The sequence below is a fragment of the Diachasma alloeum genome, unplaced genomic scaffold (assembly GCF_001412515.2).
Source record: "Diachasma alloeum isolate Michigan unplaced genomic scaffold, Dall2.0 Dall_scaffold_00289, whole genome shotgun sequence".
NCBI classification, from domain to species: domain Eukaryota; kingdom Metazoa; phylum Arthropoda; class Insecta; order Hymenoptera; family Braconidae; genus Diachasma; species Diachasma alloeum.
Window position 1 is genome coordinate 1,771,271 of NW_021680428.1, and position 15,964 is coordinate 1,787,234.

The following is a 15,964-nucleotide window of genomic DNA, read 5'->3' on the forward strand; positions in this document are numbered from 1 at the left end:
CCAACATTGTCCCAACGCTGGCGGCCAACATTGATCCGACGTTGGCGACCAACATTGTCCCGACGTTGGCGGCCAACATTGTCCCAACGTTGGCTGCCAACATTGCCCCAACGTTGGCGGCCAACATTGCCCCGACGTTGGCGGCCAACATTGTCCCAACGTTAAAATTGTTGGCTTCTTCAAAAAGAGTCTAAAAAATTGTCTCAAAATAGCACATTGGAACTCTCCTGAGGCCAAAATTAGCTATTCTAATCTGACGAATACAATGTTTCCATGTCCTCGAGCCCTAATTCAATTGCTGAACACGAAAATTTTCTATTTTCAAGTAACTCTTACACCGCGCATTTACATATTTCTTGAATATCATTATTATTACTGTTATTATTTTGGTGAGATTGATTGATTTTTTTCCCATCACTTTCGAATGTCAAATTCTTTTTATTGAATATTTTTTTTGTTCCTCTAATTATGGTTGAAATTTATCCAACTCAAGTTGCAATATGGAATCATTAATGCAATACGCAATCATAGTTGTGGTGGAGCGTTCAAATTTGCTGACAAATGTAGCATTTGTGTGGGCCACTTGGACTGCCCCGCTCCCTCCACAGACGGGATCACATCGGCGCCGTGATTACGAATTTAATGAACGTGCTTATGGCCGTGATCACGATGATAATGAAATTATATAATTTCGATAATTAAATTGCCAATGGTTGCTAGAGTGTCCTCAGGATTATTCAGCCAATGAGAGAGACAGATCATCAATGGCTTTCGTAATTTTGAATAATACATTTTGAATTGCGTCCAGTACCGCAACTGTCCCGGTTTCTGTAACACTCAGCAATCTGTTAATGGCTAGAATTTTTAAATTATCGAGGAAGAGCTAACATATCATTTTACAATTGTTGTAAAAAAAATTTCCAGTTTTCCATTTTTTTAATTCAGAAAAAAAATTATTGTAATCGCACAATTGCAAACTTTTGATATTAATTAACAAAGGGTCTGCGATCGGTTGAAATTTGGCGCTTACTGGGACAAACGAACAAAAATTTACAATTCCCATTAATTTTTTAATGAAAATTCTAATAAAATTCTCTAATAAAAATTTTCAATAACGAAATTCATCGAAATTTCAGTGGCACTGAAATACGATCAGAGATCGGCAAAAATTCCTAATAAAATACTTCTAAAAGAAGTTTACCGTAAATTAATAAAAGTTCACTCCTTTTTTATTTCAATTTGAAGATAATTTTTAATTCTCAATAGTAATTAAACAAATAATTCTAAATATCTGCGATTGACTTTTCAACTAAGACGAATTAAAAAGACAATAATCATTATTCTTGCGAAATTGATTACTAATTTATAAAATATTTGCAAAATTGAAAATATTGATTAATAATTAATTCAATAAAAATTGAACAATTGTACAATACAGTGACCTGATTTCATATGTTGTAGTAAAATAATTTTACTTCTGCATTACGATTTTGCCTATCCCTGAAGGCGATAAAAAATTTCAAAATGTCAGTCAAAAATGTTGAAAAGTGCACAAAAATTTTCTAACGGCATTAACTGGAACTCGCGCTCATAGTCGTGCTAACTGATTCAATTAGCTGACATGATGCTCCCACTAATGACAGCTCTATCATACTCATTCGCAACAGGATAATCTTGACATTCTCCCATTGTTCGAGGGGAGGTTTATCCGAGGAAATTGAAGAGGGGAAAAAAAAAGCTTTGTCAGGTGGTGCAATAATTACCGCAGTGACTTGTAATCGATTCAACAATGACATCAAGCTTTTTTCAGGGCATTTCGGCTCCCTCGCCCTCTAAGATAAGACCGTGACAATCGTGTGACTCCCCCTTGACATACGACCCCACCATGTCCGTCCCCTCTCGCCTAATTCAGGTGAACGATAAAATAATGGAAAGGAAATTCCATCGATGATTGCCTTCGTAGAATGCGAGTTGAGACGTACCTTATAGATCTCATAACATTCGCGCTACAACCAGAAGAGTTGTTTATTTTAATTCAATGACTAGATTCATTTCAATAGTTCGTGACTGAGGAAAAAGTCTATCAATGTAGCATAAAAGTTTGAGTGGATTCAGAGAGGTTCGTTTGACATAATTCACAGATAGAATCGCGGTTAGTGATAAAATGTATGATTGGGTCAACCGACAGTAGTGGCTACACGGGTGCTGTGCGCCTTCTGCCGTCGTCCAAGCAAAGCAATGTTCAGTCTTATTAAAGCTGCACTCAGAGACATATCGACATAATATCACAAAACTAATTTCTCGCGCCAAATATCGCATTTTTCAAGCGTTTGTTTGGTATTGTATTATTTTAGATTCCGATATACGAAGCACCTGTAGCCGAGTGCTTGAGCACTCGACACGTTGTGCAATTGCTCTCCCCCCACATGGTCGTTTGGGTGCTTCGTCTCACCGCTCCCTTCGCTCGCTCTCCCCCCACACGGTTATTTGGGTGCAATCAATTGTTTGATAATTCGTTCGAGCCTTATCAATTTTTGATGATGGTCTCTATGAATTATATGAGTTTGTCATGAGTGGCCCTACATATGGACATCACCACCTCCCCCTTTCCCACATGTGCGAACCACTTCTCTCGCTGCCCCGACCTTGAGCCAACCTTAAGCCAGCATTCAGCCAACTTTGAGCCAACTTCGAGCCAACATTCAGCCAACCTTGAACCGACCGTGTGCCAACCTTCAGCCAATCTTAAGCCGACATTCAGCCAGCCCTGAGCCAGTATTCATTCAATCTTGAGCCGGCCCTGAGCCAACCTTCAGCCAATCCTTGGTCAGTATTCAGCCAACCTTGCGCCAACATTCAGCCAACCTTGAGCCGACCTCAGCTAAGACAAAATCTAACCTGACCGTCCGATTTTTTTGTATAAAAAAATACTGAAGGAAGTCGGACCATTTGTTTGGTCAGTCCATCTATTGGTCTCCTCACCCTAAACAGAATTGCGAAAATCCTCTTTATGATGCGAAGTAGAAACCAGGAAAATTCCTCTTATTCGAGCATGACCGAAAAATTAGCAGAATGTTCAAAAGTTTAACTTGTATTCCGAATGTTCAGCGCTTGTTACGAGGTTTTAGTAGTATTCTCCACCCGGCGAATACCAACGCAATTATGAGAAAATTCCATTTCAAAATGCAAACCCATGTCGAGTCAATCTCCCACATGCGCGGAAATTGAATTTCGGAAAAGTGGTTCCATTTATCCACGGAGTTCCTGGAAATTGTATTTGGAATATGTAACGTACGGACTCAATTAATATCGTTAAAATTGTTTTGTCACTATATTTGTAAAAACCATCGCAAATTGAATATTTGGAAAACAATTTGCCTGGATTATTTCTCCATTGAGGGATGAATTTTAACTCTCGCGTTAATGGGTTAGTATTTACTAGAGTGAGTGTGTGCTGTTGATTTTTTAATTGCAGGAAAATCTCATTAACACGACGTCAACGTAAAAACGATGAAGAGGAATAAGTGATTTATTACAGAGGGACAAGTGTCTAGTTTAATTAATAATTTGTGAATTTCAGTGCAATTACAACGTGCAATTACAACAATTATTTCGGGAAAATTTTTCGTAAAAATTAGAGAAAATCTTCGGATTGTCAGAAATTCGTACTAAAATTTAGAATAATTGGACTCAAATTACAAATATTCTCATATTCTCTCTAATTTTAAGAAAGCTTTAGTTTCGGAATTTGAAACTTTTGAGTTCTAAAAATAAAAACTATTAATTAATCTAAATTGAGGTATTATTCTAGAGAAATTTCCATTGAAAATTCTAATTCTCAATAATTTCTACTTCAATCTTGTTTTTTTTCAACTTAAATTGGAACATATTTTCTTATTTCGAGGAAATTTAATTTCAGAATGAAATTTTTGGTCTCTTAAAATAAGAACCTTGAGATTTTTGAATCAAAAACATTCACATTCTCAAATTAAGAATATTTTCGTTCCTGAATTACTGATTTTCCTTGTTCTAGGATTAATCTACATTGAGGTATTATTCTAGAGAAATTTCCATTGAAAATTCTAATTCTAATTCTAATTAAATTAGAACATATTTTCTTATTTCGAGGAAATTTAATTTCAGAATGAAATTTTTGGTCTATTCAAATAAGAACTTTGAGATTTTTGAATCAAAAATATTCACATTCTCAAATTAAGAATATTTTCATTCTTGGATTGATGATTTTTCCTGGTCTGAAATTAATCTACTCATCTTAAAAATCCCGTTATCTACAGTATATAATTCACCGAACACACTTAATTCTTAATTATAAAGTTAATTCTTCAATTCAATTCAATTCTTCAATTTAATTCTTTAATTCGTGATTTTTACAGTTCTCGGATTAATCTACTCATCTTTATAAATCCCCGGTTATCTACAATATATCACCCAATACCTGAACACACTTAATTATTAATTAATGATAGATTATCCCAGAATTTTCTCTCCTACAAATCTCTTCGGTATAAAAACCCAAAAGGTTTTTTCTCCTGAAATTCGCGAGTTTTTCTCTCTTGAAAAAAGTAAATTTTTTCCAAACACCAGAGACTCTTCTTCTGAAATTACACGGAGAGAAATCTTGAGTAAAAATTACGGAACTCACAATTCACTCACCGATTACGGAATCGGCTCAGAAAATTTAAGTGACGGTATCGTAATTTTTCACAAGAGATTCAGATAAAAATAACGGAACGCTCCGTAAAAATTCCGTGACACACTGAGAGAAAAATTTACTTCTCCCAAGAAAAACAGAGAAAATTTTCTTGACACAAGTAATCAAATGGAGGTTTTGTATGGGACACTTGAATATTTATTTGTGCTAATAAAATTTATTTTTCACAAATAAATTTTTTTCTCAGTGCAGTTCCGTAAAATTTCCTACAACATTTCGCTCCGGAATTACGAAAAAGATACGTAAATTTTATTGAATATTTCTCTCCGTGTAATTGACCATTTTTTATTCTCCCCGAAACCCTCCTGAGCCCATGACTTTCCTAAAATCAGTAACTTCTTTCGGAAGACTGGGAGCCCCTTTTTCTTTCCGACGATAACTCGAGATTTATTTATTCCACCCCAGCGGCTCCTCAAAGTGACGATAAAATGAAGATAATACCGCAGCAAAATACTTAGCATGAAAACCTCATAATTCAGGGAATAATGGAGCCACAGGGTTCAAGCATTTGTGTTTATTTGCTAACCGAAGTCTTAAAATCCTTGACCGGGGGGTGAAACGAGTTTAGTAGAACTCATTGCCCGCTATACCCGTGAAAAACAACTAAACCCATTAATTATTCAGTAGTTCGCATTGTTAACCATCTATTTACCTCAAACTTTCGCAGTTGTTATCGACCATTGTTTACTTTTTCCCTGTCCTCTTTCAGTAGTCGTCTGTCTTCCAGTTTTAAGCACAATGCCTCATTCGTCAGTCGTTTACCGACAATTCGTCGCCACAAGAGCACATCCCTTCACAGTCCAGGTGGACACAAGCTGTCACATAATTACCAGCGCCCGCCGCCCCGTGTTTTTACTGATCTCATATCATCAGCTGAGAATCTAGGTCAGTTGTTTGGTGGATAATTATCAGGCCAACTTTTTCAATTTGTCAAACAAATTTAACGACGCAAGTTCGGATTTCAGTGCTGACATGTCAACGTCAACGAAATGCAGGTGAAACAAGTGGGAAATTGCTTTTGTATTGCATATAGTACAGTTATTTTTGCTAGTAAATTAGAAATATGCTTCCGAGTGGTTATTTTAGAAAATTAAATAGAAAAATAGTATTTAAAATTTTTATTTAGAAAAATATATCCTCGAGATTTTTTCGGAGGGAAAACGTTGACATGTCAGCAAAAAATTTTTCACAAGGAATTAAAAATTTTGTCGGTGAAATAGGTCTGTTAATGTCGACAGGAGTCGGGAATCATCACCACGGAATCTGCAATGATCCGAATGAATCGCAGTTAACCACAAAAAATCTCAACGCGAGTTACTCCGAGGACTCGGTGACCGAGACAGCATTCTCGAAGAAAAATTCAGACGGTACGTAGATAATGAAAGCTAAGATAGACGATATCATAATGCAGAATGAAAATTATTTCATTAAATATAAAATTAGTTGACTCAATTACAATTTTTTGATTTACAAAATTTAATTTTCAATTCAATGTTTTTAATGAACAAATTTTCAATTTTTTATTATATTAATCAATCAAATTTTTCAAATTTTCAAATACTTTATAAATCATTAATCGACTTCGCAATAATGACGATTATTTAATTAATCGAAAAATCAAATTCAGAAATTTTGAATAGATTATTTAATCATAATTAGGAATTTAAAAATTATTTTCAAATTTTTATAAAAATTTGCGAACTTCAATTAATTTGAGGTAAACTTCTTTTAAGGATATCCAAGTGTATTTTACAGTTTGGTACAGACCACACGATAGATTCAACCATTTTCAATCATTATAATTACATTTTGCACAGAATTATTATTTTTTTAAACATTCCCTGTTTATAAATGAATAATTGAAATTAATTGAACTTTCGAAAGCGTTATTTTTGCCTCCGAATGGAAGCATTGTTCGTGCAATTTTAACATTCTCTAATTTTGATTAGAAATTATGTAGAACGGTCTGAAACGTAAAAGAGTTCGGAGTTTCCCGGTGTTCAATTTTTAGAAAATTGAGTAATAAAGTGACTAAAGTAATTCCAAAAAATCTGAAATTTTGTCAGATTACAGGTCTCAATGAGGACTAACTCTCTGCAAAATTTCAGCCCGATCGATCAAATAGTTTTTGAGAAAAAGCCATTCGTTTTTAAATCGTTTTCCGCAAATATCTTCAAAACTAGTGAACCGATTTCGATTTTTTTGTTTTCGAAATATTCGTTTCGATGCCTTCTATCTAAATCAATCAAAACAGATCCACCCGTTCATACAAAGTTTTCGAGATATTCCCGTTTTTCTGTTTTTTCATAAAAAAAAACTTTGTAATCACTCTAGCTTGTGCAAAAATCGAGATATCAATTTGAAATTTGGACAGACTCTTCTTCTCACGACAACAACAGTTCGCAAAATTTAAATAATAAAGTCATTATAAAGTGATTCGAAAATTCAGGGGCAAATAAAAGCTCCGATGTTCGACAAAAAAGTAGAAAAGCCATTCCAACATTTAAATTATTATTATTTGTTTTGTATTATTTGATTTCACTGCAGAAAAAATAGCCAGAGTCCTTGGATATCCTTAATATTACTAAAATAGTAATAGATAATTGCCGACGCCCGATTAAAGTAGCTCTACCTCAACGGTAAATTCAAAGATTATTGAAAACTGCAAAAAAATTGCAGAAAACTCGATTAGATTCGGAATTCCAATTTTTTTCTCAATTTAATTATCGTATTGGTTTTTCAAAGAAGAAATGTTTGAAAATCAGGATTTAACCCAGTGTCTTACGTGAAAATCAACATTTCCATTGTAATCAAAGATTAAAATCTGAATTTTTTTTCATTAGATGTGAAAAAATCAAGAATTTTTTGACACCTCATAAAAAATAATCCACCGTTTTGCAAACAAGCTTAATTATTTATTTATAAGAGGGAAACGTTCGAAAAAATATCAGTATTTTGCGAAATTTAATTTAGATAATACTGACTGGGCATGAATTTTTTCAAATTTTTTCCATGCAATTTAGTTGAAAAATTTAACCCTAGTTTGGTCACCATAGGAGGGAAACGCCGCAGAATGTCGATTTTTTTTCTTACCATTGGCTGAGCGGAAAAATCCTCAAAAATTGGAATGCGTCAATTCAAGTGTCTAGAAAATTATAATATTTTTAAAAATTATTTATATCCACAATTCCTGAAGAAAAAAAAAATTTTCTAACAGNTTTTTTTTCTTACCATTGACTGGCTGAGCGGAAAAATCCTAAAAAATTGGAATGCGTCAATTCAAGTGTCTAGAAAATTATAATATTTTTAAAAATTATTTATATCCACAATTCCTGAAGAAAAAAAAAATTTTCTAACAGACGGGCAATTTCTTCCCATGTTAAGGGTGCCAAGTGAATTTGAAAAAAGATTCAAGAAAAATTTTTTCTTTCTCTCCATCATTGGAGAAATATGTATTCATCCATCCGACGAAATTTCAAACCCGCAACTGGAACTAGACATCGAGAAAATAAATGCGGAAAATCCTCTATTTCGCGTGACGAACCTCGAGAAAGCATGGGATCAAATGGGTACGGCGGGTTGAAATATCTCTCTTATTCACCCCGGTACCCCATTGTTTTTTGTCGCCATCACATTGAACACATCATTCCCCATATCTTCAAATTTTTTCAAATTTTTCTTGAGTTCCTAGGGGGTTGAAACGTTCAATTTAATCAAAACTCCATAAGAGGCCGTGTATAAGACTGATTTTGTTTATTTAATTTCTCGATATCCATAAGTTCTAAAATTTTAAAATTGTCACCGATGTTCACCATCTGTCTAATACTATTAATTTAAAAAATTATAACTTTGTTGGTGAATGTCAATTTTCAAGGTCATCGCCAAATTCACTTGGCACCCTCAAGTGAAATTGCCCGTTGTGCGACGTTGCCGAAGTCTCGCTAAACGCGCCCGGGCAGTATAGAGTAGATTCGGCAACGCTCGGGCCTAAATAACACGGCGGCGATTCCCTGCGGAGGTGACCAAAGTCGCAAGTTCTCATATGGTGACCAAACTAGGGTTAAAAACTGAAAATATCCAAAAGTACAGCGTAGCCCGGCCTAAGGCTAGAGCTACTTTAAATCCCCACCGAATTTATGTATTCCACTTTATCTCACTAATTCAATGGGATAAAAACTATTTCCTGGACACGATCAGACGAGGAGGAGGAGCCATCGCGTTGCATTCACCTCACCAAGAAGCACAAGACAGCTATTCGTGCGATAAGAAAGGTGAGGGCTGTAGAATATCCGTCACAATGCTCGCCTCTGGTTTCTATATCTACTACCGAAATTCACTCCAACAATCACGACAAATGCGCGATAGACTAATGCCAAATGTCAATCTGAAAAATCAGTCGTGAGGGAAAAAATGAGACAAATATTTTTGTAATTTCGGCTGCTCAGCACTGGAAATTTCTAATAATGACGCAGGTATTTGCAGGATTTAAAGAAAAATGGCATGGAGCCAGAGCAAATGAGAGGTAGAACTCAGCACGAATGAGCGGGGCTTTACTTTTGATTTAGACATTTCGCTGGGAAAAAGGGAGTTAAAAAATTTAACCATGAATTATGGTAGAGAAATATCGAGTGGATAAGGTGAAAAATTTTGAGGATGCTGAGAGCGAACGAATGGCCTTTCTTTTTCCTCCCTTTTCATCTCAACTTTTTTTTTTCCTCTCTCTCTCTCAAACAAACTGCAAAGTATTGGAGATTCACGTGAAGTACTCACACTAGTTTGTACTTGTGCCCGGTATCAGATGAAGTACTTCGTGGCGCGACGCAAGTTCAAAGAGGCTCTGAAGCCATATGACGTTAAAGATGTGATTGAGCAGTACAGCGCAGGCCACGTCGATCTCATCAGTCGCGTGAAGAGTATTCAAAATAGGTACCAGACATGGTGATGGTGTTCTATTCGTTCGCTGTTGGTAGTAGTTTGTAGTGAGAAGAGAAATGAAATATTTTTATTCTCATGACTCTACTTTTTTCAAGTCGTTCTTTCAACTTTGTATTTTTCAAGGACAATCTCATTCACTATTCTTTATTTACACCTGGGGGCTGTTCGAGTATTATGTGAGGATGTCTTAGGGAATTTAACAAATTCATTATCCAAATTTCATTTTTTTTTCTCTAGACTGAGATCTGAAAAAAATGTGCAAAAATTCTCAATGACGCAGCACACTCAGACACTTCTCCCCTGAATTTTCCAATTTTTTGTCATTATTTTGACTTTTACACGAAACGCCTTAATACCAAATTTTTATGCATTCGAAATTTATTCATTTTTTTTTATTGATGATTTTGAAATCCGTATGGGGTAATCCGAATATTTCATATTTTAATCTTTAAAAATTGAGTTGTGTTCACATCTTGAGGGGAGACGATTATGAGTTTTAAAAATCGCGGACTATTGGAATGAAATTTTTCATACATTGAAGATCGATTAGGCATGCCTAAAAAGGAATAATTAGTGCAAAAAACTAATTGTTTATTGTTCGTTTACCCCGCAAACGCTTAAAATGTCAAAAATAGTCCAGGGCCTCCAATTTTTGAGCTACAGAGGTTTTTTCTTTTTCAAAATTGTTGGAAAAATATATGCAATAACAATTATTAATCAAGTTTTTTTAAATTCAGATCCTACACAGCTAATTTCGTTTTTATTTTCATTTAAATCATTTTTTTTCAATACTTGCGATTTTGGATAAACATCTTTAAAAATCAGGATTTAACCCAGAGTCTTATGTGAAAATCAACATTTCCATTGTAATCAAAGATTAAAATCTGAATTTTTTTTCATTAGATGTGAAAAAATCAAGAATTGTTTTGTCTCATAAAAAATAATCCCCCGTTTTGCAATCAAGTTTTATTTTTTATTTATAAGAAGGAAGTGAATTATAGAATCAAACCTATAGAAATCGTATAGAAATAATTTGTGTAAAAAATATCCCCTATAGAAATATCCGAATGTCATATACGAAAATCCTACAGAAATTCTATACGTAATCCATATAGAAAATTTCTATACAATTTTTCCATACGCGTCGAGCTACTTTAAGCATAGAATTCAGTAGGGAAGTGGTAAAGCGGTTTAAGTCGATTTTGAGAATTGGCCAGTTTTTAGTGAATATCTCGGAATCTAAGGGAGATAGCTAAATTTTTATTTAGACCTTTCTTGTAGCACTTAATTTGCTCTAGAAAAAAGGTTATTACGAAAATTTCCTCATCTCCTTTAGATTCGGAGATATTCTTCAAAAACTCAACTAAGAGATGAGTCGACTTGAACCGTTTTACCACTTCGCTACTGAATTTCATTTTTAGAGGAAATAAAATAGCCGATATTAATGCGGACAGCTTTACGTTCGCCCTCCCCTCCCCCAACTCACTCATGTACAACTCGAATGGCCTCATTCTCTATTTGTCTTATGATTGGTGATTTTTATCTGTTTCGTTTACTACCTCATCTTCCTGAGAAGTCTTTAGAGCCCGCGTAAACGAGTCTAGATGAACTTAAAGACTTTAGGGTAGTTGTTAATCCCCCGAGTTCAACGGCACAATCCCCTGATTATTTTACTCTCTGAACTACAATAATTTTTGTGTTTCAACTTCTTGCACCTCTACTGTGACAAAAATTCTAGAAACTCGAACTCATAACTCTCCTCGATCAACTTCATTCTCTGTTCTTCAATGAAATTGGCATGTTGGCTCGTGTTAATGTCGTGCAAAAAAATCTATTAGATTAATTTTATGGTTTTCGTCTGAATGAAATTAAACGAGACTGGTTGCGGTCCCGTCCGATGAAGCACATCGTCAATTCATTTTTATATGAAGCTGTGGAGAATGAGATAAACGACCCAGACTTGTTCCGTTGATCAGTGAGATTATAATGAAATAATGAAGATACTTCTGTCTGTATTGGGAAAATGTGTCGTTGTGCGGATGTAAAGTTTTTGAGTAACTTTGAAATGGCTTGCCCGCTTCGGGAATGACAGGAGAACCTACAAAACACTCGTACGCGGAGGGAAAAGTTGGATAAAAATGATCCAGAAAATAGGAGCTAATTTATCATTTTAACTGTACGAAAGGCAATCGTGGAGCGAAGTGGTTCAACGAAAAATAAATTGCGGAGAATATTTTACGATTCGTTCGCAAAAAAAACAAGTGGATAATTGCATTTTTTAAAAATGAGTATAGCTATCGTTGCTAATTAATTAGCAGCTAGCGAACGAGATTAATTTATAGTGCTATTTTGTTTTATTTTCTTTCCATTTCCGTCTTCACAATTAGATTAATTTAATTTTATTCATTCTTGTTGTTATTATATACGTTTTTGTTCCTTAATTCACAAGTTACAATGTGGAATGAAGAGGAATTCCTCATAAATCACGTGAGAATACAGATCGACAAACAATTTTCGATAATTATAACGAAATTTTTTATTTCTTGCTTTTTCTTTAAATTAATTAGTACCAGTGATCTGAGAATGTGAACGAATGTGAACATTTTACATCCCTTCGATCTCATTTCAATGGAACCGAAGAAGGAAATTGCAATGAGAGATCGATCATCATTAACCAGTATCAATAAAATGAAAAAATCTATTTTTCTGTCTTTTCGAAATTTTTCAAATTGTTTTTTTCTTCTTAAAAAATGAAGGGAGATCAACATTTTTAATTCCTGTGACCGTATTCCGTTCACAGAAACAGGAAATACGGAAAATGTAGGGAAAGAAAATCAGAAATAAATTTTAAAAAATCGATTTTTCAATCTTGAAAATTGCAAAACGTTTTTTTAAATAATGAAGAAAAACCAATTTATTTTCTTTCTATTATCTAATTCTTCTGGAAGAAAGTGGGAAGAGGAAGAGAAACGAGATCAACGCGAAAACAGAATTTTTAATTTTTCAATGTTTAGGGAAAATTTTAAAATTGATATATTTTTTCGAATAATGAACCAATACCCATAAATTCAATTCCTATCCTCACATTTTCACAGAACACACGAAAAATAGCAAAGAATTCAAATCGACGATGAAAAATTTTATCGGATTATTATTACGTAATTATTTTAGTAGCGAAGTGGTTAAACGGTTCAAGTCAATTGAGATCCTCCTGTGTTAAAAGTGGTAAAGCTGCATTTAAATACAGATAAAAAAAATACAGTAGAGACTTCGTATAAGATACCTTAGGGACAGTAGGAGATGCGAATTCCGAGAGCCCCTTAACCCCCACTACGCGCGCCCATAGGGAGGAGAAAAATAGGGATCAGCGGGTTTCAAATAAGATACCTCCCTCGTGGCGCCCGAATTCAATGAAATTTTCATTTTTACTGAATGAATATCGATAACTAATAAATTTATATGTTTTTAATGTTTTGAATTTGTATCGCCCGCGTTCCCTTTTCTCTCTAAACATAACCCCGCGTGACAGAATGGCAGCTGATGTTGGGGGATTGTTGGTGGACTCGAGAATAATTACAGACGAAAAATTACGATTTTTCGATGGGAAAAGTGAATAAAAAATCGATGGATATTTCCATCACTTGAAAAAAATGGTGTGACCCCCCTTAAGGTCATTAGACCCTCATGATCACTTCGTTCGTCCCTCCCGTTTGACCCTTAACACCGTTTGACCCTTATAAATACTCTCTTCCTGTTGAAAAATGACCGGGGCCATAGGTATCTTATAAGAAGCCCACGGAGCATAAACATTCGGGAGACGATAAAAGAGCCGAGAGTGGGGGTAGGCCTCCAGCGCTCGGAGCGCGAGGTATCTTATAGAGAGGTATCTTACACGAAGCCTCTACTGTAATAATAATAATAAGAAAGAATGAAGAAGAAAAGAAAATCGATGCGACACAGAATATAACGAATAACAGAAATCAGTAGCGAAGTGGTCAAACGGTTTAAGTCGATTTTGGCTACAGGCCAGTTTTCAGTGCATATCTCGAAATCAAAGGGAGATAGCAAAATTTTGCTCATGACCTTTTTAGTAGCACTCAAATCGCTCTACAAAAAAGGTTATCATGAAAATTTCGCTATCTCCCTCAAATTCGTAAGTATTTCTGGAAAACTCAACTGAAGACTAAATTGACTTAAACCCTTCACCACTTCACTGCTGAAATGTAATATTGAGGGCCATCGCTGCTGAATATCGAGTTGGCTCCCCGATTACTCGACTCGTTCGGTAATTTTTCTCCAACTTTTTTCTCCATGCAGACATGGACCATTAAATCCATGCCTGCTAGTCCTGAAAAACCACTCGTGTAAAAAAAAATTTTAAAAAGTCTGAAACTGAAATTTCTAAAAATCCAACACGGCAATGTGTGCTGTTACTCGCAGCTCAAGTACTTCGTGGCCCGCAAGAAGTTCAGAGAAGCTCTGAAACCTTACGACGTCAAGGACGTGATCGAACAGTACAGCTCTGGGCACGCTGATCTACTGAATCGCGTGCGAAATCTCCAATTCAGGTACCTTCAATACGAAAGTACCATTTATGTTACATGAATATTTATCACACATGAGAGACTATCAATGGATTAAATCCAATGAGTTGAAGATACTAGTGAGAGATAGCTTGAGCACATGATAAAGTGAATAAGTCAAGTGAAGATGAATAGACCAGTGATTTAGTGATTTTTTTGTGGCAAATCTACTCGGTATTATAGACGTTTATGATGAAAAAGCTTGGGCGCAGCTACACTCCACACGGCAGCAGCATCCGTCTGTTATGTGTAACCCCTCCTCCATCCTCAATATTTTTTATGCGTTCTATATTGGTTCGCTCGCGTTCAGCGAGTCTCATCTCAGCCTCTCTCCACCCCACCCCTCATCCTTTGAGCTTTTGAGATCCCCTTTCGTTTTATATTATCCGGTTACTGGCTCCTATTGTCTTTCCCTTCGTTATTATTATTATTCGGGGGTTTGAAGTGCTTACTCGATCGTGTGGAAGTCGTCGTTTGAACAATTTTGCCTGGAATTTCTGGTAATTGTTGGAAATTTTTAACGCGTTGTGGTTCCACTGAAATTTCAAGGAATTTTCTAGCGTGAATTTTTTTGAAAAACCTAGCGAATTCGGTAGAAAATTATTTTCAATTGCTATTGTTATAATTATTAAAAGATTATAGACTTTTCAAGATATTGTTAGAAAAACCTTCAAATCTAGAAAATCTCAAAAATCGTGAAAATCAGAAAATAATTATCGAAAATTATAATAATAGAATAATAATAATCATTATAATCTATTATAATAATTGATTTTGTATTATCTGGTTACTAGCTCCCATTGTCTTTCCCTTCGTTATTATTATTATTATTCAGGGGTTTGAAGTGCTTATTCGATCGTGTGGAAGTCGTCGTTTGAACAATTTTGCCTGAAATTTCTGGTCATTGTTGGAAATTCTTATCGTTATAATTTTTTTATTATTCAATCGAGTGGAAATAATCGTTTGAATAATTTGGTCTGCATTTTCTGGTAATTTTTGAAAAATTTTATTGCGCTGTAGTTTCACTGAAATTTTAAGGAATTTTCACCCGTGAAATTTTATTAAAAAATGAAGCAAATAATTTTAAAAACGTAGAAATCATTCAGTAGCAAAGGATTGTAAATTTCTATTGAATATGTTATTAGTTTTTGTGAGATTCTATTGAAAAAATCCGCAGCTTTTTGCGTGTTTTGTCTTCAATAGAAATGTTCAATAGAAGATATTTTACAGACAGAATGAAGGGAACTGGATTTTTCTGTATAACTTATTCTATTGAGATATTTTCTACAGAAATTTCTCGATTCAAATTTTCCAAATGTTTTTGTTCAATTTTTTTTAATGAGAAGATAAAATTTAAGTTGAAAAAACTTGGGAAATTCATGTCAAGGAATTCGTTTGGAATATATTTCAATAGAAGAAGTTGTATGATAAGTAGAAACTTGACTGGTTTTTTCTCTAAAATGAATTCGATCGAAAACTTTTATTAAAAAAACGCAAAAAAAAATTAAAAAAGGTTAACGAAAAACTGAAAAATTAAAGAAGAGCTGTAGAATTTTCTAATAAAATCGGTAAAAACAAATTGAATTTCCAATGAAAAGTCAATAAAAAAAATAATAGAATAATAGAATTTTCGGGGGAGTAGCTAGGTTTTTACGTAAAATTTCCTACTATGTCGTTATATGAAAATTCCCAATTTTATGGAAAAATCAATAAA

General features: G+C 34.5%; 1 protein-coding gene across 5 annotated transcripts in view; it reads left to right on the forward strand.

Annotated features, from left to right (window-relative positions):
* LOC107038850 (potassium voltage-gated channel subfamily KQT member 1) overlaps positions 1-15,964 on the forward strand; it is a 61,057-nt gene that overhangs the window by 40,111 nt on the left and 4,982 nt on the right. For 2 of the 5 annotated variants that reach the window (XM_015258156.1, XM_015258152.1), the window contains 4 exons: positions 5,442-5,617; positions 5,953-6,099; positions 8,930-9,003; positions 9,531-9,658. In XM_015258156.1, the coding sequence (XP_015113642.1) occupies positions 5,442-5,617; positions 5,953-6,099; positions 8,930-9,003; positions 9,531-9,658 (525 nt within the window). Of the gene's footprint in view, positions 1-5,441; positions 5,618-5,952; positions 6,100-8,929; positions 9,004-9,530; positions 9,659-14,107; positions 14,236-15,964 lie in introns of all 5 variants that reach the window. The other 3 variants (XM_015258153.1, XM_015258155.1, XM_015258154.1) reach the window with 3 other exon arrangements.